Source organism: Malus domestica, chromosome 13 (genome assembly GCF_042453785.1).
Source record: "Malus domestica chromosome 13, GDT2T_hap1".
In the NCBI taxonomy this organism is placed as follows: Eukaryota; Viridiplantae; Streptophyta; class Magnoliopsida; order Rosales; family Rosaceae; genus Malus; species Malus domestica.
The window spans coordinates 10,490,214-10,512,658 of NC_091673.1; the positions used below are offsets into that span (position 1 = coordinate 10,490,214).

Genomic DNA, 22,445 nt, shown 5'->3' on the forward strand with positions numbered 1-22,445 from the left:
CCCTTTTTGTTAGTCATATTGCCAAAACCTTCGTCGCCAGTCCCGAATTACCCTTAAAGAATTTGTGTATTGTGGGCTCGCCTGAGACCTAGTACCTGCTAAGAGTTTGGCTAAACTACACAAAGGATCATTTCCAACTACCCTCATTTCCAGTTCCTTTCTCAACATCGAACTTCCAACTATTCTCATACATGAGTAATGCACAAATAATCTCATTTCATCATTCACATGTACCACAACATATTCTCAGCGAATAGCATTTCACCAATAATTCTATAACCAATAACAAATAAACACACAAGAGCAGTATTTGTCCAATTAGTAAACCAGATCACATTAATCAACCAACAAGATCAATAACAATAATAATATAATGTTTCACGAAATTTAATAAAGCCAGTCTCCGTAAAGGTCTGCCATATTTCCCCTACCTGGATTCCAAAGCATAGCTCCGAGATAATAACACAAAGAAGTATAAGAAAATCACTATATGCAAGACAAGAACTTTAATCCCAGTCAAAGCACTTGAGATTACTAACTTAACAACACCCATTTCAAATACCCTTTTGATTGATCTAAAATAATGACATGGTCATAAGAGAACATTTGAATGAGTACAACTTGCAGAAAAAGGGACAGGTGAAATACAAATATAAATATGCATGCTGTCTTCTTGGTGTATAAGCTGGGAACATAACTTTAGCCAATAATTAAATAAAGTCTTACATATGATTAATGAATAAGTAAACTAAACCACATATATAAGCAAATTACCAAATGTATGACATGAACTCTAATCCTAATTAACATATTTAAGTTTAGCGATTCCGCAATACTAATTCACAAGTTATTATATATACATCAACTCCAAACACATGCTTTACTTGATACAGTTGAAACTATACCTATGAACATATGCGGATAGTTCCATGCCGAGAAAGCTAGCTTGGTTTACTCTGGCTTGTGCAAAGTTATATGCATGAATACCAGCATATACGTAAATAGTTTCTCTCAAAACCAATAAGAAAGATATATGTGCGAATTAATATGCTCAAGTCCTCTTTTATACAACAACCTCTAATAAAGGGAAGATATAATATTTAGCATGTGATAATTATATATAGGCTCAATCTTATCACTTTTGTGTAGGTAAGATGATCTCCAATTGTAAAGTCTGATAGCCAAACGTCTATGCAGATATACTTACATATATACTACAAACCAACAGAGATGAAACACGACTGAGTTGTACAATATATAGAGCTATGGAAAGACTAAAAAAATATGAGAATCATTACCCATATTTACCCTGCTACAGATTTGACACCGCCGATTAAGAAGCACCTCAGCTTCCGGTTTCTTACACCCTTCTCTTTCTCTCACTCTCTTTTCCTCGTAAGATACTAATGTCCAAAACGAAATGCAAGTGTAGCTCCCTATTTATAGTCAGAGAAGGCAGCAACTTCTTAGAGTGCTGAACAAGCACTTAGAGCACCTTGCTGGCAACACCCCAGCCACCCTTATCCATATATTTCTTTGGCCATCTATAAACTTCACACGTCCAGCTTGAAAGAGTGCTTAGCAAGCACCACTAATGGCTGCCTTAGAAATTGAGACACCTCATAAGACAAATAAAATATAAACTAGTAAAAAGAATATAAACCATTACAAAATTAAAATGAATAATTTAAAAATATAGTTTTTAAGTCAAATAATACTGAAAAAGTCTATTAGACTTATTTGATCAAAATAAATATTTTTTTTATATAAATATAAAATACAGGTCTTCACACAACCTTCAATTCCTTAGTTTCTGGTAAGAGTGTGCTAATAACGTGTTGTAGGCATATTTGACTGAACTATATTTAGGACTAGAAAAGGGAGAGAGGCCGGTGGCAAGAAAGAGAGAAGAGAAAAATTTAATTGTGAGGTGTGTGTTGTATCACCACATTGTGCCTTTATTTATAGCAATATGATAGATTAAATCCTTACCCTAATAGGATTACAACTATAATAGGATAATAACTACTAAAGGGAATATTCAGAGGTATCACTAAATACACTAGGATTTACACAACACATTCCTATTCTAAATATGATTGCAATATTATTCAATTTTTTTTAACAAACAATATTATCTACACTAAGAGGGAGCATGTGGGCTTAGCCTCATAATGGGCTAGCAATAATGTGGTTCAAAATCGTTTTTAGTGAGAATCGAACCTAAGATGTCTAATTTACAAGTGAAGAGGAATACCACTAGACCGTAGTACTAAGTGACGTTATTCAAAATTTAAAATAGAATTCTCAGTCAAGTATTGAATTGTCCTTATGAAAAAGATTCGCGATTGTATTTTTTTTCTTTTCATTAGAAAACAAAATTAGGGGAAGGGAGGTTATTCCATTCCAAGACTAGAGCGTATCACAAGATTTTTTAAGGATTCACAGAGGGGGCTTCAGTCTTTTTTTTATTTATTTATAAATTATATAGATTTCACGCAAGAGGGATTGTCGGCAACAGGACTCGAACCTAAGTCTTGATCTATTAAAGAAAAATATCTTTATCAACTCAAATAATTCTGAATAAAATTTGTGTTTATATCTTACATTTGATAACTATTTCAATTTTTCGTTTCATGTGCAAGTGAAATTTCACTTGGTGGTCAAATTGTGAATTCGAGGTCATAATGAATGGGCAAGTGATAAATAGCATGTAGCATGTTGATAAAAAACAAATCGAAGGTATGATGAATTTTTGGTTGGCAAACGAAAATTAAAATTGAAATTGGTTTTACACAGATTTCAAAGATTGCATTGATTTTGAAATTGAGAAATGTTAAGGAGAGTTTCTCGAACTCTCCGTCACCTTATGTTTTTAATTGGGTTCTTTAGAAAATGGCCCTTGAAACTCTTATTTTCCAAACAAAAACCCACCTAATATTAAATATCCAAATAAAACCCAAATTTCAAATAGAGTACCATGTAGACAAATATGTAACCAATTATTATCACATATTTACAACTTATGCCACAAAACCCTAATTATGTCAATAAATATTATTACTTACCCTAATTATGATTAGTAATTAACCCCATATGGAAAATTTCACCTTTCTTGTATGGTAAATATTAGGAATATATATATATATATATATATATATATATATATATGTATTAATTTAACCATGTTCATAAACAATTATGGGCACATTTTTCATATGAAAAAAAAAATCCTTGTACAATCAGTTATTTTGCATCAAATAATATTGTTGGATAAAAAACAATAAAAAACCAATTAATATTCTTTTATGTTGTAGGTAAATTATTTTACCTAGATTATTACATACGTTAGGCATATTTTGTTTGTTATCATATATGCTTGTTAAAAATAATTTATCTATATTTGTATGTAAAATATAAGTAAATTAATTTTGAATCAAATAGCATTTATTTTGTAGGTAAATTAAAATAGTAGTTCCATTATTTTGGTAAAGTTAAACAGTGCCTAAATTATTTCGTAAGAATTAAACCAAGACAAATTATCTCTACTAAAATAAAACAGTAGATATTCGACAAAAAATAAATAAAAAATAAAACAGTAGATACATTATTTTCTTATAAGATTAAACAATAGGTAAATTATATTGTAGGTACATTATGTTTGTAATATAAAAAAAAGAAATTGAAATTTATAAACAAAAAGTAGTAGATATATTATTTTTTAATCAAATTTCCTTTATTTGTAGGTGAATTATTTTCATGCATTATTATATATATTGGGCACATTTTACTACTAATATATATGTGTGCAATAATTTACCTATATTATTATATAAAATATAGATAAATTTATTTTGAAATCAAATAACATTTTTTATATTACAAACATAATGTACCTACAATATAATTTACTGGATATCCGATCCCGTCCTACACCTATTAGGACTATGAACCTAGTCCTTAGCTATTAGGACTATGAACCTAGTCCTTAGCTATTAGGACTATGAACCTAGTCCTTAGCTAAGCTGGATTAATTTCCTGGATATCCGATCCCGTCGAGACTCCCCATTGCACTAGGATTCGTCTTAACCGCCCTAGGTTTGGACTCCCACGGGTTGACCGATCCATGGTCCTTTTGCCGCCCGGCCTCCTGGGCCGAGAGTGATCCTACCCTCGGCCCAAACTATTATTTTGGGCCCAAACACATCCATACATAACAATTGGTGTGGTATATTCATATCACAACATATGAACAGTAAGAACTAGCATTCTCATTGAGACTAGAACTCGTAGGGATAAAAATAGATTACGGATAGAATCAAATTTGCGAATACAATCTCCTTAGAAAGAAAATCATGTCTCATATTAGCCTGCTTTGGTTTCCTTGCGAAACTTTTGTTATCGGGCTAGCATACACTCTATATGTTTCTAGTGATTCACATGATATTATCAAATGAAAGTCTTGGATAAGAATTTATAACGCACTATGACGTTCTTGTTGACGATCCTTTACTCCGATAGCATCTAGAGTTCATCTCTTTGAAATTGCTTTCGTTTTTCAAAAACCAACGGGGAAATTCAGTTTTCAAATCATAATTGTCACAAAAATAAATGTTTTCGTTCAGGATTGTGGGTGACTTGTAATACCAAATCATGTTATGTGCCAGCGTAGAGTTTTACGTGGAGGTAAAACTATAGTCCCAATATATTTTCATATAGCTTTTATTAAAGAACGAGATCCACGTGACTTTTGGCATCACCTATTCTTCCTAGTCCCTAAATTATAGACCATTATTTATTTATGATTGTGACAGTTTGTCACGAATCATTACGCTCGTACAAGGTTCTTACTCTCATTATTAATGAGAGACTTATTTTCTACACATCTTTTTATATGTGGTGAATTTTCAAGCTTAGTACGTAGAGCACGTGTAGCTTTTAGAATTCACATGACAACTTGCTCTAATACTATGAAAAAAGTTGAGGTTCCACCATAAAATCTATTGGTATAGAGAGTATGCCAACTTACTTATAAATTCATGCAAAGTCTCTCCTATCAATATGAGATTTATTCTTAATAAGAATAAAACACTAGCACTACGGTGTATTGATATTGTTCTGCAACTTGTAAGTGATGAGTCTCATATTCAACTTCTACAAATGATGAATCTAATATCTTATTCTTGTGGCTAGTAGTGCGCGTCTTATCTCAATTCTCACACTAGCACTATAGTCAGGTGAAGTTATTCTCCAACTATATGTAAGGTGAACTTTAACTCTTATAAACTATAAATTCAAAGGAAAATTAATGAAAATGCTTGAAAACTTATAGTTTTAACGATAAGGATAAAATAAATGGTAAAATGAATAGTACTATGATTGATTTTTAAGTATAATAATATAATTTTTTATTAAAGTAAACAATACCAAGAACTTTTCGATAAAGTTTTCTAAATTCAATACCTAATTACTATGATTAGTTAGCGTGCGACTTAGAACATCCTTCTAGAGAAAAAGTAGATAAAATAAAATTTTCTCCAGCAAACTTATTCAAACTCTCTGACCCCATCTTATTTGCTTCACCAACTTAAAAAACCTGACTTAATTATTAGGCACAATGTATCAACTGACCAATCGTCCACTTGTTGCGTAAGAACAAAACCACCAATATCAGTTTGTCAACCGTTTGGATTTGAGAATCAAATTAGTATTTAATTAATGAAGTAATTAAGTTTACAATAGTACCTGCATAATCCTAAATCCTTGCGTACACTTCCGGATTACAATGTATTAGTTCGTTCAGATCATATTCTTATAGGAGTCCTGGGTTGATATGTAATTTAATTTCTAATTTACTCAAAAGGAACGAGTAAGATGTGATGTAGAATAGAAGGTTGAGAGAATCGAAGAACAATTAAAAATGCGTAAGGCCCAAACACTACAAATTTAGACTTCAAATTTTTATTTGTGCCCATAATCTATCGTTTCAAAGACAATGGCGAGGTGAACAAGACACAATGCTCGACGTATGAATATTTTTGGCCAAATTCCTTTGTTTACTAGCCTCAAACGAGATTTTACAATTTTTTGGACCCTTATGTAATTTGGTTTTCCCATTTTTACTCTAAGAGCAACTTCACCGCTAAACAAACCCTAGGCAATAGGCAACTCAATCTCCCAAAGTGAACAACAACTGTCCTTAGTGAACCGTAACTGTCCAAGTGTATCTCCACTCCTAAATTGAATAGCCCAGGCTATTGGAATTAAAATATTTGTTTATAAAATAATAAAAGATAATTTTGTTTTTAATTTTGGACGTTTAACCAAATCTCGGTGGAAGAGCAATGTTAGGTATTTATAGAACTATAAATTTTTTTGTTAACCTTTTCAATATTTTTAATAAATTTTCTGTATTTTTTTAATAATTTGTATCTAACCTAATTAATATGGACCATTTGATTACATTGTATGATTAATCCAAAAGCCCAATTTAGACACGTAATTTCAACGGTAATAATAGGATTTTCTCTTTTTAATTTTTTTTTAAGCTCGAAAAATTTGGACCAATATCTAACAGACCAGATTCCGCCACGTGGACAAGCCGTTATTTCGAATCCAAATTTTTTTAACCATAAGAAATCCAATGGCCGAGAAATTTAACGGTTGAAAATCCGACGGTAAAGGTGCCGTAGCCCCTAATTCTAAAGCACTGGGTGCGCCTGCAGCGCGAGCCCGCCCGATTTCTTGTCGGCTCACCCACCGATTGTTGCACGTGTAGTTCGCGAGCCCAGCACATAAAAAAAGAAGGCTAATATGGCTGACGTCACTCTATCCAGTCGTTGGGCCTGGAGATTGATATGGGCCGGAGTTGCTCTAAAAACGTTTTAAGGCTAAGGGGCACTTTAAAAGTAACAAATTCAACATGTGGAGGGTCATCATTGCAAATGATTGTTACTTGGCCACAAATGAGGCTTTTGTACCAAAGTTTCAAACTCTAAAGAAAATGGAATGAAATTGTTGCCACGTGGCACGTCACTAGCTAGGTGGTTCATAAAACTAAAGTCACGGCAGGTAATGGGATAACGATTAGAAAATTGCCTTTTGAAATTGTTGCCACGTGGCACGTCACTAGCTGGCTTGGTGGGTCGCCATTGCCTTTTGAAAATTGCGCATAAGGATTTCAGACTGGTGAAGAATTTGGGCGCGTTTGCCGTTCGAAATCCAGTTGATTGATGGAGAAGGAAGGAATTGGATTCCATTCAAATTTACTTTATATAGGAATTTTAAGAATCCTTACATTTTAATCATTCATCGTATATCGAGAAGATTAGAAAATATTTTACTTTTTTATTTAAAATTCAGCATAAATAATATCTGATAAAAATTAACTGTACAATGTACGATAACCGTTAAAATGTGGAGATTTTATTTTCGAGAAGGGAGGGCCCAACGCAACGCACGCTTACCCTGACAGCGCAATATTCCAATTTCTTCCTCAACTGCCTCTCTTTTTTCCATTTATTTATTTATTTTAAATTCATAATGTTCTCTTGCTGTCTCTACTAACGTAAGCCGCATGGTTGGTTTTTGTAATCTCACGATATTCTACTCCCATTTCACCTAGTCTCGAGAAGAACTCACATCTATTAACGCATGTGCGAGCGATCGCCAGTAATATTTGCCGGTAACATATTGCCTTAACAAAAATCTCCTCAAGTACGTTGGAATTAGAAATTAAGGCAGACTAAAATGCACCGGTTCTAATTATTTTCGTAACAAAAAAACCGATAAATGAAAAACTAATTTGTCTTAAAATCTTGATTATCATCTCACACGTTATCGGTTCATTTTAGAGATGAAAATGCTATTTACTCTTCGAAAAATAATAATTAATTTTTTCGCTTAATCGCAAATAAATAAAATAAAATAAAATACACATGTTTTTAGACAAACAATGAATACCAGACAGCGATTCTCTCTCCTCTCATCTCACTCTCTTGTTTCCAGTTTCCACGCCCAGTTTTCCATCCTGTCACGATTTCCCCAAAATTCATTTTTCTGCAATTTTTTGCTGTTATTATTTTTGAGTAAATAAAGTTTCGATTTTTTACCCAAGGAGTAAGACCGTGGAGGATTGCAGTTAGGGTTTCGTCGTTAAACCTCCTGCAAATCTCGTTCGGAGGCGACAGAAGCTGTGGAGTGTTTCGGAATCGTAGAAAGGGGGAAGGTTAGGTTTTCTTGCGGACTCGATTTGGGAGGGGTTAGTCTCTGGCGACAATGGCCAGCAACTTGCCGATGAGCCCGCAGTTGGAGCAGATCCATGGCGAAATCCACGACAATTTTCGAGCCCTCGCGTATGTCTCTGTATTTTCGAGTTAGCATTTCGATTTTCATCGGTTACTGAATAAATTTCAGAGCTTTGATATTTCTTCAAGTGTTTGAATTTTATGAGCATTGTTGATTGTGTGAATTCGATGATTTCTGAGAGTCCTAGAATGTTTGACATTTGACGAAAGAAATTAGAGGGATGGGAAAATCAATTTGCTTGTTTTGTAATTCGTTTGTGTATTCTTACGAAATTTAGTTAGATTGATGACCGTAAACTGTAGTTGAGCATTATTGATTTACCGTAGATTCAGTTGCTAAGGCGATTCGAAGAGGATATGTGCTTCCTCAGCTGTTCCAATAATACTCAACCTCTTTTCGATGTTTTCGGGAGTGTTGAGTAACATTGTTTCTCTTTGGAAACTTAAAGTGGGTGTCTTTTGGATAACACAAATAAATTTACTAGCTTTCAAGACTCGAGTTGCTCTATCGATTTTGCACATTGATGCATAAAGCATTGGCATTGGTTATGCGAGGGAACCAAATACTGAAGTGAAAAAATTTATTTTGGCCATGCTCTTGATGATTCATTACTACTCCCGTGCTACCTAGAGGGCAATAATGTTATTGCTTCCACAGCCGCTTAAATTTTTTTTGGCATCCATACTTGAAACCCGAGGGCAGCAACAACCATGATATACTATCTGGAAACTGATGGATAATGAGGGAGATATTAGTCAAATAGTAGCCATTGCTTAGTATTTGTTCTTTATTAGAGTCTCATTTAGCTTCCACTTGTTTAGGTGGTTGCTGAAACCAGATGCCATTGTTGTATCACAGTTCTTCACTGCCTCCGTCGGACCCAGTGTACTCTTTATTATCACTAACCATCGTGATTGTGCAGTGCATTTTGTTAATCTCTCATGTTTGTGTCACCAACTGCACATGATACTTCTTGTTGTGCACCATCTTACGTGTTAACTGTTTGTCTATTTTTCTTCTACAAGGTGTAGTCACTTAATGAAAGAACAATTCATCTCTTTGCGGACTATTTCTTTGTTTCATTTGTTGGGGGAAGTGCTGGGGTTGTTGCACTAGATACATGTATTCCACTTTCCGTATTAAACTGATCACGTTATAATTATTGTGAGTTCGTTTTTTGTTTCAGAAATGGCTTCCAGAAGCTGGATAAGATCAAAGACTCCAATAGACAAAGTAAACAGCTGGAGGAACTTACAGGAAAGATGAGGGAATGTAAAAGGTATGCCACATATGGGATTTTACTCTCTGACCCTTTGTCTGATACTTTTAGTAACTGAGGATCTTGGACAATCTTAATTTTCACATTCTTTGAAGAGAGAAAATAAGACAGACAAAATGTTGTCACAACATCCAATGCAATGTCCAAAATTCAACAATTCTTGCTCAAAGACTTCATTAGGTTACTTTGGAAGTTTGAAGAATTAGTAACTTATTAACAAAGACAAATTAGGTTGGAGCCATAAAAGTTTCCTCAAGTATAACTAGGATCTTGATGTGAGCGACTTTAAGTCATGCTTATATACAAGCCCCACATCCTGTTCCTGGACTCCCATGCATCTCTTCATTTTTTATTTTTTTGGGGGATATTGGAAGAATTCAGGCGTGCGATGATTGCCGTTATGCTACATGAAAGAAAAAAATAGCTAAAAAGGGAAATAGAATCTCAGTTATTGAGGTATTTTGTTTTAGATAAATTGCAGAGTATGATCTTGTAAATACTTTGTTTCAGATTAATTAAAGAGTTTGATCGTGAAGTCAAGGACGAGGAGAGCCGAAATCCTCCTGACGTGAATAAACAGCTTAATGATGAAAAGCAATCTATGGTAAGTTGTTGTGAGCTTTTGTCTTTTTCCATCACATAAATGCACAGGTACACTGTACCACTTGCATTTTTACAAACTCTGTGACTACTTTTGACCGGTCTATTAGTGCACAAGACCTTTCCGGGTACACAATATCTATTAGTTTCTGCTAGTGTAACAACTCCATCTAATTATCATGCTTCATTTTGCAGATCAAAGAGCTGAATTCATATGTGCAATTGAGAAAAACGTAAGTCCAGTATGCATTCTATGTTATTGTCAATACTATGGAGTCTAATTGGTTTAGCATGTTGCCTTCAGTCCTAATATTCATGGGATAAATAAATTAATCGACAAACACAACAAATTATTGTATATTACAGTCCTTGAATTCTAAACCCTGTCACTCTTCGTGCTCTGGGTATCTGTGATTTTTTAAAGTGATTTTCATACTGTAGCTGAACTGCAGGTATATGAATAGCCTTGGTAACAAGAAAGTCGAACTCTTTGATATGGGAGCAGGAATTAGTGAACCCACTGCTGATGAGAATGTTCAAATGGCTTCAGGTAGTTTTGTCATTCTGCATATCTTTGAGCTTAGTTTGAATTTGTAGAAATGAGCTTTTTCCTATATCTCTTTCAAGCTTTAGCCGTTAATCATGCTATGTTAATCAGCATGCGGTCTTTTAATGATAGTACAAAGTAAAGGTGTATCAAACTTTGTAAAGATCAATCTGCTTGGACCATTCTATCTATGTCTTCTTGTTTTGTGCCTGATTTGATGAAAAGATTTGTCTGACCACCTTTCTAATTGGCATGTATTTCTGATAGCTATGTCAAATCAAGAACTAATCAATTCTGGGATGAAAACAATGGATGAGACTGATCAGGTCATTGAACGCTCTAAAAAGGTGAACAGCTATCCCAGAAAAAAAAACCTTCAACTTTAAGTTTGAGTATTTTATTTTGCCGGCAATTTTAACTCGATAGTTTGTTGATAGGTTGTTGAGCAAACAGTTGAAGTGGGAACTCAAACTGCTGTTACCTTAAAGGGCCAAGTCAGTGTGTTCACCTATTGTCTCTATACCTCTCATTTCAAGAGTTTAGACTAACATTGTTCAACTCCATAACTTGTAGACTGACCAAATGGGCCACATTGTAAATGAGCTGGACACAATTCAGTTTTCAATTAGGAAGGCCTCTCAGCTTGTAAAGGAGATTGGTAGACAGGTCAGTTGAGATCTCACCCCTTAGATACTCTACTTGTATATTTTTCTAACAAACGCTATTTTTTTCCTCTATATTTTCAGGTGGCAACAGATAAATGCATCATGCTTTTTCTTTTGCTTATTGTAATTGGTGTAATAGCAATTATTGTTGTGAAGGTATGCTGTTTGATTCATTTATCTATTGCCGTAGATTTGCTACCCATTTTACACATTTTTTTTAATACTCAGGAAGTCACACATTTAAGTTACAGAGATATCTGCAGAGTTGTATTATAGGAACTTTTTCCGGAGGAAATTTGTTGATGAGTTTGGCAAGTTATTTCTGACGGATTGTGAACCCTGCTACCTATTTTCCTCTCCCTGTTAAATTGTTAGTAATGCATGGGAAAATTGATGCTTTCCTTCTCAGGAGTGTGTTCAAATCCTCCTGGCAAAAAATTCAAAGTTGAGAAATGACTACATCTGTTCCTAACTGTAATGTCTGTTTATATTTCAGATTGTGAACCCCAGCAATAAAAACATAAGGGATATCCCTGGATTGGCGCCGCCTGCTGCAAGGAGGCTTTTGTCAACGAGTCTTCTGCAACAGTTCGAATAGTTTCCTCCTCTTTTTCAGGATTCAATTTTTCCGACATAGGTACTATGATTCATGTTCTGGGGATGCGGAGGAGGCTCAGAGGAATACTTGTGCATTGATCGGTCTTTTCTTTTACTTATACATTATTCTTGCCCGAGTTGTGCATATTGTTTGTGATTCTCTATGTAAATCACGCGTGAGTCCTTTTTTTTTTGCTTTGGTTTGAATGGCCATCCACGGTTCTTTCTGTAATCTTTCCAAGACTGTTTTAGTTATAGAGAGATGCACTTTGCTCTATATCTACCTGCGATTTAGATGTATTGCCTTCCAATATGTATTCACATTGTTTTATTCTAATTTCTAGTGAATATCGAAGCGCCTTGTTGCAAGTTCTGTGCCATTTTCTGCTCCGTCACAGGTTCACACAATGTGGGAGGGCCTGCGTGTTTCGAGTTCCAGCAATAAACGGTAATTACAACAGTAAACGAGATTGAAGTCCGTATCGAGCTTCATCAACAGCGCGGTAAGTAGCAGTTTATCCAAAAAAATATAACTCGCAATTGAGAATCAATTCGTAACATCTGAGACTACTCATGAATCAGAGCTCATGTTCTAACCACAAAACTCCAGCAACAGAAAAAATACAGAGAACAGACAGACCGCCGCATGATAAACTTTGGGTTTCTCCATTACTACCTGGACTACATATAACAAGGAGAAATGCGTAATTCGTCAAGGCTCTTGACAAATTAATGGTGAGCTTGTTCACCCGATGACCATGGGTCATAAGCTACCATCTACAAAATTCAACCGGCAAATCATGCATTCACTTCCTAAAACCGAAAGTAATACAACGAACTGCCCCCGTGGTTCAGCGCTTTAAAGTCTGTTCCCTGGAAAGAATTAAGGGTCTAGAGTTTGAAAAGAATCTGCATACTCCGTTTCTGGACTTTCCTTTTCCAAACATCAATCTACACGCGAGTTCGTGAATCATGCGGCATAGTTGCCAGCCTGTGTTCGTCCAATGTGAGACAACCTTGTTGATTGAGTTAAGGGTGTTTCTTCATCAACATCATCAGAGGCTGAACCAGCCCCTCCAGGGATAAAAATATCAGAGGACTTTTTCTCCATCTTCCAATCCTGTATTGGCCAGCACAGAGAACACGTGTTACAAAAAAATTATGGGAACTTTAATGAAAAGCTCCAGATACTGTTCACTTTAACGAAAAACCACATTTTAACACTAAAAAGTCAATCATAATACTATTCACTTTACCTTTTATTTTGTCTTTATCGGTTAATACTCAAAGTTTTCAAACCTTTTTCATTAGTTTTCCTTTTTATAAGGGGATCAAGGACTCCAAACATTTTACCGGAAATCAAATTCTAGAGAAAGCAAACCTTCGAAATTCTCTCAGGAATGCTTTCAGAAGGTAGCTGAGATGCACGAACATCCTTGACCTTTATGTAATTGTACATGACAACACCACACAGTGCTGCAGGCCAAATTGACTGGTCAGCCAAAACTTCACATTTAAACATGTATAAAATGCAGTTGTAACTTCGAAACTTTCAAGTTAAGATATATGGAGAGCTACCTATGGCATAACCGATTATGTTCAGCCTGGTTATAATAGACTCTGGAAATATAACAGTTGAAAGGGCAATCAATATCCAGTCTTTCAGAACACCAGCAACCCGGATGGTAACTGCTCCAGTTCTACCAATTACTAAGAATATGGAGAAGTTCAAAGCCAAAGCACAAAGAGCATTGGAGAAAAAGATCCAGAAGTTGAACTGAAACTGTGAATATTCTATTGCAGACTTCTCAAGTAACAACCAAGGCACAAACAGGAAGACAAAACTGCAAAAATAAATGAAACAATAATGGTGAGATGCTGAAGCTATGGCATGCCTGTCAATAGTTTACACTTAATTTTGATTTTCCTGTTTCTACTTCCACAAGCATCAATGGAAAAAGTCAATTGAGTACAGAACCGTGTTTAAATCACATGCATCCATCAATAAGGAGATGTAGAACTTCATCAGAATAAGGGTGTAAACAGAAGGAATGGAGATTTCCCATGGTACAGATGGATCGTTCTTATACTGATAGTAAGCTTACCAAAATTGTGAATCCCAGCCATATACCATAAGTTACAGATTCAGAAACTCAAAATTACGAGAAATAGTAAGTTAAAGAATAATTGGCGTTCACTATCAGAACTAAATTCTAGAAATGAGTCACTATTCTCTATCAAGATTGTTACGGATGCCAAAGAACTAATATGCTACTTATTCATACTTTGCAATTGGAAAAAGTAGAGTTCATATATTGCGATTGGAAAAAATAGTGTTTGCCTAAATTCCAACTCCTATGATGCATACAAGTCCAAGCATGATAGTATAATACCTGCATGGGGCGATATAGTACAAACTGGTGATTGGATTTAGAGTCAAGCCCTTCTTCTGTAGAAGGACTTGTGTTAAGACCAGTCTAAGAGCTTCTGCAAAGATGCCCGTAACCTGGTACACTGTACCAACTACATTAAAATGAATCTCCCCGTATGAGGAAATGACAACTCCAACACTGACCAGCAACATGTTTGTGAACACATCGCACCTTGGTTTGTCAGTGCCACACAATACAGCCATGATAAAAGTAGCCACTGGCACTGCAGTATTGAATGTACATAGATATAAGCAGTCATTTCTTTGCGTTTAAAAGCATCATTATTGTAGTAAAATAGATATCATGAGTCTCTGCATCAGCACACATACTTAGAGCTTTAAGCATTTGGATGAACGCCACTGAAATATGCAAGTAAGCAGTGTTTCCAAACCTGTAATGACAGAAAAAGAAAAGTTCAAAACAAAAAAACTTGAATTCTCGTCTTGAATCTTGATAAGTGCAATTTACAACAATGCAAAACTTGACAAGCATACAATTCCTAAATGTGGGCATTGCATTTGAGCCCAAATCTGGACAACTCAACCAACAAGGGACACCAATTCTTGAAGGAAGTTCGGACATTCTACATCAGGGAATCTAAGCATAAGTCCATTGTTTACCACAAAATGAGAAATTGTAAGAGAACAGATTGGCACAAGTAACATTAAGTCTCTACGCATTTTAGTATTTTCATCGTTGAGAGGCATGAGCCTAGTTACAGTCAAATCTGAAAATTTTGACCGTAACCTTTACATAAAATATGACAATAACCATCTCAGCCAAAACAACATCCATGCCCTTATTAGTTGCATTATTAGCCAAAACACCCAATTACATTTCAATTCAGTGCTTACCAAAGACTTGATGCAAAGAACGCACTGATTGGAATTACACATGTTGCATATCTGCCATATAAAGGGAAAAAAAAAATAAGAAAAACAATTTGGACAAAAAAAATTAATAACAAGTCGGAGCCTAAATTCAGCCTACATACTTACATTTCAAATGTCATTTTGACAGGAGCTACAACCTGCAAATTCACAGAGGAATAAATAAGGAGAACAAAAGCAATAAATGAATACAACAAAAACAAAAATATGGAGTAGTGACACATGCATAACAGAAAACTGATACTTGCATAAGATGCAGCCAAAAAAAAAAAAAAGGAAAGAAACTAGAGCACACCGTGTGTACCCTAACTCTGCACAATTGATGACAAACTATAAATTTTGAAATTCAATAAAATTTCAAAATTGGCTTCTATAGCTCCAGTTAAATCCTATTTCACTCTGGCCATATAGGACATCAGTTACATGCCTTGTCCCGCTATAGACTAACCTAACCCACTATCTTTTTGGCAGTCTCCCTTCTCATTCAGAGTTGGGTAGCATCAGTTTCGAAATCATTCATGTATTAACTACTGATAAGAGCAAATTCAGGAAAAGCAGAGAAGGTAAGAATCCTAATGGACACAAACAGCAGACATCAACTCAACCAAGATCTCAAGGTAATCAAAGTGATGTGAATCACAGATGAGTTCCAGTCAGATAAAGTTAATAGCGAGGATTAATATGTCAGGGAAATTATATGATATCACTTCGATTGTCAACTAAACGAAAATCCACTACCTGTCAATACGTTAAACTGGCTTGACAGAGATATCAACACCTATGTCAAAAGTAATTTGGAGATACAAAAAGCATATCCAAAAATAAAGAGTCAGTCATACCTTGAAAACACGAACAAGTAAAAATGCTACTAGTCCAGAAAATCCCATATGAATCATTGTAAGTGTGATGGGTAATGGAAAATTGAAGTATTTTGGAGACAGAACCCACTGCAAGGAAATTCACCCAGAAAATCTTCAGTAAAACAAGGAGGAAAATAATAGCTCAGAGTTTCAGTTTAACCAATAAAGACTATCGGTAACCCGCAATATAGATATAAACATGCAAATCAGTAATGGCAAGATATAAAAATGAAGTACTGAGGAGGAAGGACCTTGTTGTACAATATAACGCCGGACGAAAGCAGAATGTAGATGAACAGGTAAAAATAAGTCAGCAACAGCGGTTTGCTGATCATCTTGGGCATTTTTTCTTTTATCAAACGACCTAATGTATGATTTTCTGGCCTTTAAACCATCTTATTCAACATTTTTCACTCCGCAAATGTTATGCAGTCCTAAACCCAGAACCGGAAGAGGACCTCCTCGTGCCCTCAATCACAGATTTGTGTGAGGATCAAATATTGCAATGGCTGCACCGACTCGAATGCTTAAATCCTGAAAGTGAAGGCACAAATGAGAGAAACATACTACAGTACCATACACCTTAACCAAACAACAAGGAAAGCATCAAACATTTGTTTATTAAAATAGTAGGAAATGGTACAAAAATTAAAAGTGGAAGCTGCAGAGAAATTGGGGAAATGGGCAAGCACAGAATCTGATCCAAGACACTTAGCAACAAGCATTCAACAAAGAATCACGCCATGGTTTCTTCAAGAACTAACAAAACCAACATTTCGCAATTGGAAACCGAAAAGGGCAGATCTAAAAGGGACCCAAAACAACAAAGCGAGAGAAGCCCAATTCAGATTCTGATCCAAAACACAAAACCCATGTCGAATTCAAGACGAACGAGCTTACCCAACAGTCGAAATCAACTGGAACTCGCTTCGAATCTGAAAAACCCCCGCTTAATTTCAGAGATCTACCCACTTGGGAAAGAAGACAAAGCGACACGGAGTAAAGGAGAAAGAGAGGGAGAGAGGGAGAGAGAAATGGGATCAAGGACTGGGAAATGGTTGGTGACAGTGGGTGGGCAAATGAGTACAATAAATAAGGCTGGGAAAGCTAAGAGAGGGAAGAAAGTGGGGTTATCGATGAATCACAGAGAGAGAGCACGTGGGGTAGCCTGAATCAGAAGAAAGAAGGGAAATTTACGACTAGCAACAAGCAAACCAGCAAAGAGAGCAAGAAAGAAAGGGGCCCGCTCGCCTTGCCCTCCTTCTCCTACCTAGTGAGAGAGAGAGAGAGAGAGAGAGAGAGAGAGAGAGAATGCAAGACCAAGCGTTATCTGGGCCTTCCTCTCACTGTCTGATTGCGACTTACTGGCTTTGTTTGCCACAGAAAGAGGAGAGCGAAGAATAATAAGCGTTTTTCTATAAATCCCGCGTTTTTGTTCTCTCTCTCTCTCTCTCTCTCTCTCTCTCTCTCTACTATTTTACCGGACGGTTTTGTTTTATTACGTGTTGTTGATTATGACTTTCATAAAACAATTTCACTATTAGCGTCACGTTTTGGTTTAATAATGTGTAAATTTCTCTCTGCACGTTATTGGGTTGTTGAAACGAGATTGAATCTTTGGTTTAATAATGTATAAATTTCTCTCTGCACGTTATTAGGTTGTTGAAACGAGATTGAATCTTTCAGTAAATCTGTTGCTTTCATTCTTAAGACTTCTCTTTGGTCAGTCACTCACTCATTTTCTAACTGAGTATGCATGTCGAATTGTCAATCTCATAATCAAAGACTAAACATCACTGCAATTGCGTAGAGTTGTGCACTGTACGATATAGTGCGCCGTCAAGGTTCCTTCAATGAACGGTCGCTCATGCATAGCGGGTAAGTGATTCTTTATCGTAGACGTACGTGAATTTTACAATAAATTCCATATGCATTAGCAGTTACGTACACCCACTAACGACTGACTAGCATTATCATTCTTCCCAAACCGTACAATTGATGGAAAGATTAACCTTCCTAGTTGTTGTGCACGAAATAATACCACGTGTTTTATAAAGGAAGTGTCGCAAGTTGGACGTAGGGACACATATTACACGATGGTTAAAAGCTGGTATGAGCCAAAAAAAACATTTCATTTACTTGTCACTTTAGTACTAGGATAGAAGCATAGAGCCATTTCAAATCGACCTGGATTGTCGGCCCTCTCCTATCTCATCTTATTCTATTTATGTGGTCACGATTAAGCCACGTTAATATTTTATATTGATTTTTTTTATAGAAATAATAAGACAAAAAACAATGAGAATATAAAATGTTGACGTGGTTTAACCGTGACCACAGAAATAGGAAGGGATGAGAAAGGTATGGGATGATGAGGGCTGACAATCCAGATCCATTTCTGATACCCGAAAGGTTATGGGTGCCTCCAAAGTTGTCAGGCTGGAATGGCTAGAACCTAGAGAGGTTCCCCTTTATAATATATATTGGAGTTTGGAGTCTTTTGACCTTCCTAATAGTGGTTAGTGTATATTTTGGCTTTGCCCTAGCTGTATATGAATTCTGATGTAATGACATTCTAACCACAACAAACTCAATTAGTAGTTTTTATCAGAAAAAAAAAAAAAAAAAACTCAATTAGTCAAGCTATAATCTAAATATTTTATGGTGCTCCATAGTATATTTAATTTCACAGAGTACTCTAGAGTTGATCATTGTGATTCTCCATAACTTTTCAACAAATTGAATTGATTTAGTCGGCAAAAACTTGAGTGTAATTGGGAATATATTTTGATCAAGGAGTATTTTGTATGATCAATTTTCATGTAATGATCGGGTGCAAAATACAATTTTCTTAGCTAGGTATGGGATGATAATTGACATTAGTATATTGTTGTGAGTATTGTTGGATATATGTCAACAATCCGTAATAAAATAAATATGCTAATAATAAATACGAATAAATGTATTCCAGAGACTCAACAAGATGAAATATTAATTAAGCAGAGTAATAAAAGATTGAGGCTTGCGTACCGTAATGTCCTTGAAACAAAAATTTCGCCCCTACTCAGTGCTTGTAGTTCTACGGACGTCTGCTTCACCAGGATTCAATGATCTAAGTCAGAAATTCCAGCACCGGAAAATTGACTTCTGGCGAATATTAATGTGGTTCTCTCATAAAGGATGTTTATGATTGCAGGAGAAGATTTATGATTTTTTTTTTTTTTTGTATTCTAAATGTCATGCAGATGAATGTATATATATCAGATAGATGCATGTTTGCAACAGGTATGAGAATGGGGTGTGACTGTTGGGAGACATCTCTTCAGAGGGGTGCTTTACTCTGTGTTCAGAAAGAACTCTCAGACTTCATCTGAAAGGATGAATCTTTTCATAAAAAATAAATAAATAATTAAATTCAAATTTAATTAAAAATAATTAAGTAAATCCAAAAAATAATTAATTAAATAATTTAATTATTAGAGCCCAAGAGCCCCACCCATCTTTTGACAATTAAATATATATTATTTATAATTAATTATATATTAATTACCAATTAATTAGTACACCCCAAAGCCCAACCCCAAGGATGAGCCCAATTTTAGTCTCCATGCCTATTACTCCAATCACTTTCTCTAAAGGACGAAGCCTTATAAAGTGATAAAATCTTTTGGGAATGGCCAATGTGGGACAAAGAAATTTATACTCAAACTACTCAAATTTCCAACAAGTATGAATTCTATATTTGAAAAGAGAAGTTTTGCTTACTGATTTAAATAATCCTAAGAGACTCTCTTGTACTGCCAATTGATTTTAGGTTGGAAGAAAAGGAAAGTCTTGCCTACTTATTTAAGTAATTATAAGCCTGTCTCTCCTGATTTGAAAAGAGAAGTCTTGCCTATTGAATGACTAAATGACGTTAGTTTTAATTGATTTTTTGTAGAGAACATATTTACATAATGATTTATAATATAAACATTTCTTATTATAAACACAAAGTTCTATAAATCGATCTCACATTAGTTGGTCAAGTGTAATGTGACAATAATTAACAAGGCTCGCAGCATGAATGAGTCAAAATCAAATTCGATGGCTCAATGAAAGTAATGCAATTGATATTTGATATTCCTGCCAAAAACTCTTGCAATTTGTATTATGAGGGGTCTTTTTTCATGAATATTCATGGACAAAGACAAGATGATGGAATATATACATCTAACTTTCTATTCACTAATGGGATTCAAGCGTCTGTATAGACATTTTAGATGTAGCTGTTGAAATCCCTCGAGCAATGCGTGCAGTTTGATAAATTTTCATCAACAAATTAATGGTCAGAAAGTGGATGGGACTAGAGAAATTTAGAATATAGGGTTTGGACCACGACTGAAAACAAATTAAATTAACATCACACATCACAATTAATTGGAATCATCGGACAGGCCAACTACTCTAATACAGCTGCATAATTACTATTTTTAATCATTTTTAGGTCACATTATTTCTCTAATCCCATCCCAAAAGCCTTCTTATGGAGATATCTTAATAAACGCTACAAGAAGAAGCACCATTTTTGGCTTCTAACCTGAATTCGATACAATTAATAGGATATGAAATGACATTTGACTTGATCTGTTTACGTGTCTAGTTGAATGATGGTGTATATAGTTCTTGGCATATGATAGAGAGGGAATCCCAAAGTGTACATGATGTCGTCGAATATAATGTAAATACTCTTAACCACTTGAGTAACAAACTTTTTGAAAACATCTTGCAAGACATTGCATTAAAACAATTCGAAAGGAGTTGTACCAACCATGCTACTTAGACACATAAAATTGACCACATTGCTGACTACTTTTTTAACATAGGTGAATTCTACACACAACTGTGAAGTCCATCTATAGAAGAAAGGTGGTCGACAATATAGTTTTTTTATGTGTCTAAGTAGTATTATTGGTTTCGAGCTATTTGTGTCCATGACCACATGGTCTAGTGGCACCTCATATTTCACTTTATTGAAGGAAGTTTAAGTTCAAATTTCATGAACAATAGTTTGTTAAATTCAGAATAGAAAAGAAAACAAGTCTAGAATCCCTTTATTTAATTTGGGCCTTACTATTTTTGGGCGGACTCAAACACATTTCAAATTTTGGGCCTCAAGAACTTTGAACACATCCAACGGCCACAAAATCAAGTGTCTTTCCCAACACAGAAGTAGTATTCTGGGGTCCTAAGTTGTTCCTCTGTATCTTTCTAAACAGAAGAAGTTTATCTTGAAGTAAGTGCTCCAAGTCCAATTTTTTTAGCCTTCATCATTAAGCTGGAAAAAGGGAGTGTGACACAACCATATTGAATTCATATGGAAAATTAGGAATCACTCTTCTACAGTCGGAGAAAAATTGAGTGTAATACCAATTTAAAGAACTCACGAGTTCGATATATCAAACTTAAGAGTGTGTTACCAATGAACTCATACTAGTGTAACAATAGTATTACAGTAATCAAACTTAGATATTTGATTCTTATATATATGTATCACACTCACCTAAATCACTGTGGAGGGCTTTACAAACCATAAACAAAAAATTAAGTGATTATGTCATAGTTAGGCCTAAAAATTCTGTGAGATTTGCAATTATGGTGTCAAAAGTTCAATGGAATGAGCCACATCAACAACAACGTTGGAGATTGGAGGTTAATAGAAAATTCCAAATAATATAATTAGGGGAAAATATAATTTCATTAGAAAAATTTATTTCATTAATTATTGCATTAAAACTGCATTAATTATAAATTAATCAAATCAGTAACATAAGTTGATGCTTCCCAGCTAACAACCGTATATTATCTAAACAGAAACAGATGTTGCTGTTTCAACAACTGATGCAATATGTCATCAGCTGCATAATTACTATTTTAAACCATTTTCAGGTCACATTATATCTTTACCAATTGTACACACGTTATGTATGTGCTTAATATTTTGAGAATAACATTTACAATGAGAGAAAATATAATATGGTCACTAAAGTTTTTTGATGTCGACCTTGAACAATTTTTCGTTGCTGAAGAGATTATTCACATCTTTAGCGACTATTTCGTCACTAAAAGTTTATTTTATTTGGAAGAAAAACTTGGAAGATAAAATGAGGGCAACTGATATAGTTACCTAGCTATGAGGCTTTAAAAAAAATGAGTTTTAACGAAAAGCCCACGGTATTGTTCACTTTAACGAAAAACCACATTTTAACACTAAAAAGTCAAACTCAAT

General features: G+C 34.9%; 2 protein-coding genes across 3 annotated transcripts; one reads left to right on the forward strand and one right to left on the reverse strand.

The window, feature by feature from the left end:
• Nucleotides 1-7,841: 7,841 nt before the first annotated feature.
• On the forward strand, nucleotides 7,842-12,364 carry LOC103452622 (novel plant SNARE 13). Of its 2 annotated transcripts, XM_008392138.4 has the most exons (10): nucleotides 7,842-8,354; nucleotides 9,494-9,586; nucleotides 10,097-10,190; nucleotides 10,382-10,419; nucleotides 10,639-10,736; nucleotides 11,001-11,080; nucleotides 11,171-11,227; nucleotides 11,307-11,399; nucleotides 11,480-11,554; nucleotides 11,895-12,364. In XM_008392138.4, exons 1-10 carry the CDS (start codon nucleotides 8,278-8,280, stop codon nucleotides 11,994-11,996), a joined length of 807 nt encoding a protein of 268 aa, XP_008390360.2. In that variant the 5' UTR covers nucleotides 7,842-8,277; the 3' UTR covers nucleotides 11,997-12,364. The 2 variants fall into 2 exon arrangements, with proteins under 2 accessions (XP_008390360.2, XP_028946950.1); XM_029091117.2 differs by lacking the exon at nucleotides 11,480-11,554 and having other exon boundaries at nucleotides 7,936-8,354.
• Nucleotides 12,365-12,509: 145 nt separating this feature from the next.
• On the reverse strand, nucleotides 12,510-17,566 carry LOC103452621 (probable sugar phosphate/phosphate translocator At3g17430). The gene is made up of 10 exons (XM_070810855.1): nucleotides 17,078-17,566; nucleotides 16,429-16,711; nucleotides 16,157-16,264; nucleotides 15,426-15,457; nucleotides 15,282-15,332; nucleotides 14,757-14,818; nucleotides 14,389-14,650; nucleotides 13,574-13,839; nucleotides 13,377-13,471; nucleotides 12,510-13,115 (listed from the first exon to the last, which is right to left on the reverse strand). Exons 2-10 carry the CDS (start codon nucleotides 16,519-16,521, stop codon nucleotides 12,966-12,968), a joined length of 1,119 nt encoding a protein of 372 aa, XP_070666956.1. The 5' UTR covers nucleotides 16,522-16,711; nucleotides 17,078-17,566; the 3' UTR covers nucleotides 12,510-12,965.
• Nucleotides 17,567-22,445: the final 4,879 nt, after the last annotated feature.

Bases quoted from the DNA above. Each gene is read 5' to 3' on its own strand.
- LOC103452622 (XM_008392138.4), top strand. From the start codon at position 8,278: ATGGCCAGCAACTTGCCGATGAGCCCGCAGTTGGAGCAGATCCATGGC. The intron at 10,191-10,381 runs GTAAGTTGTTGT...TTCATTTTGCAG, and splicing joins ATGATGAAAAGCAATCTATG to ATCAAAGAGCTGAATTCATA. The intron at 10,737-11,000 runs GTAGTTTTGTCA...TATTTCTGATAG, and splicing joins GAATGTTCAAATGGCTTCAG to CTATGTCAAATCAAGAACTA.
- LOC103452621 (XM_070810855.1), bottom strand. From the start codon at position 16,521: ATGCCCAAGATGATCAGCAAACCGCTGTTGCTGACTTATTTTTACCTG. The intron at 13,840-14,388 runs GTATTATACTAT...TTATTTTTGCAG, and splicing joins TACTATATCGCCCCATGCAG to TTTTGTCTTCCTGTTTGTGC. The intron at 13,472-13,573 runs GTAGCTCTCCAT...TTTGGCCTGCAG, and splicing joins CATAATCGGTTATGCCATAG to CACTGTGTGGTGTTGTCATG.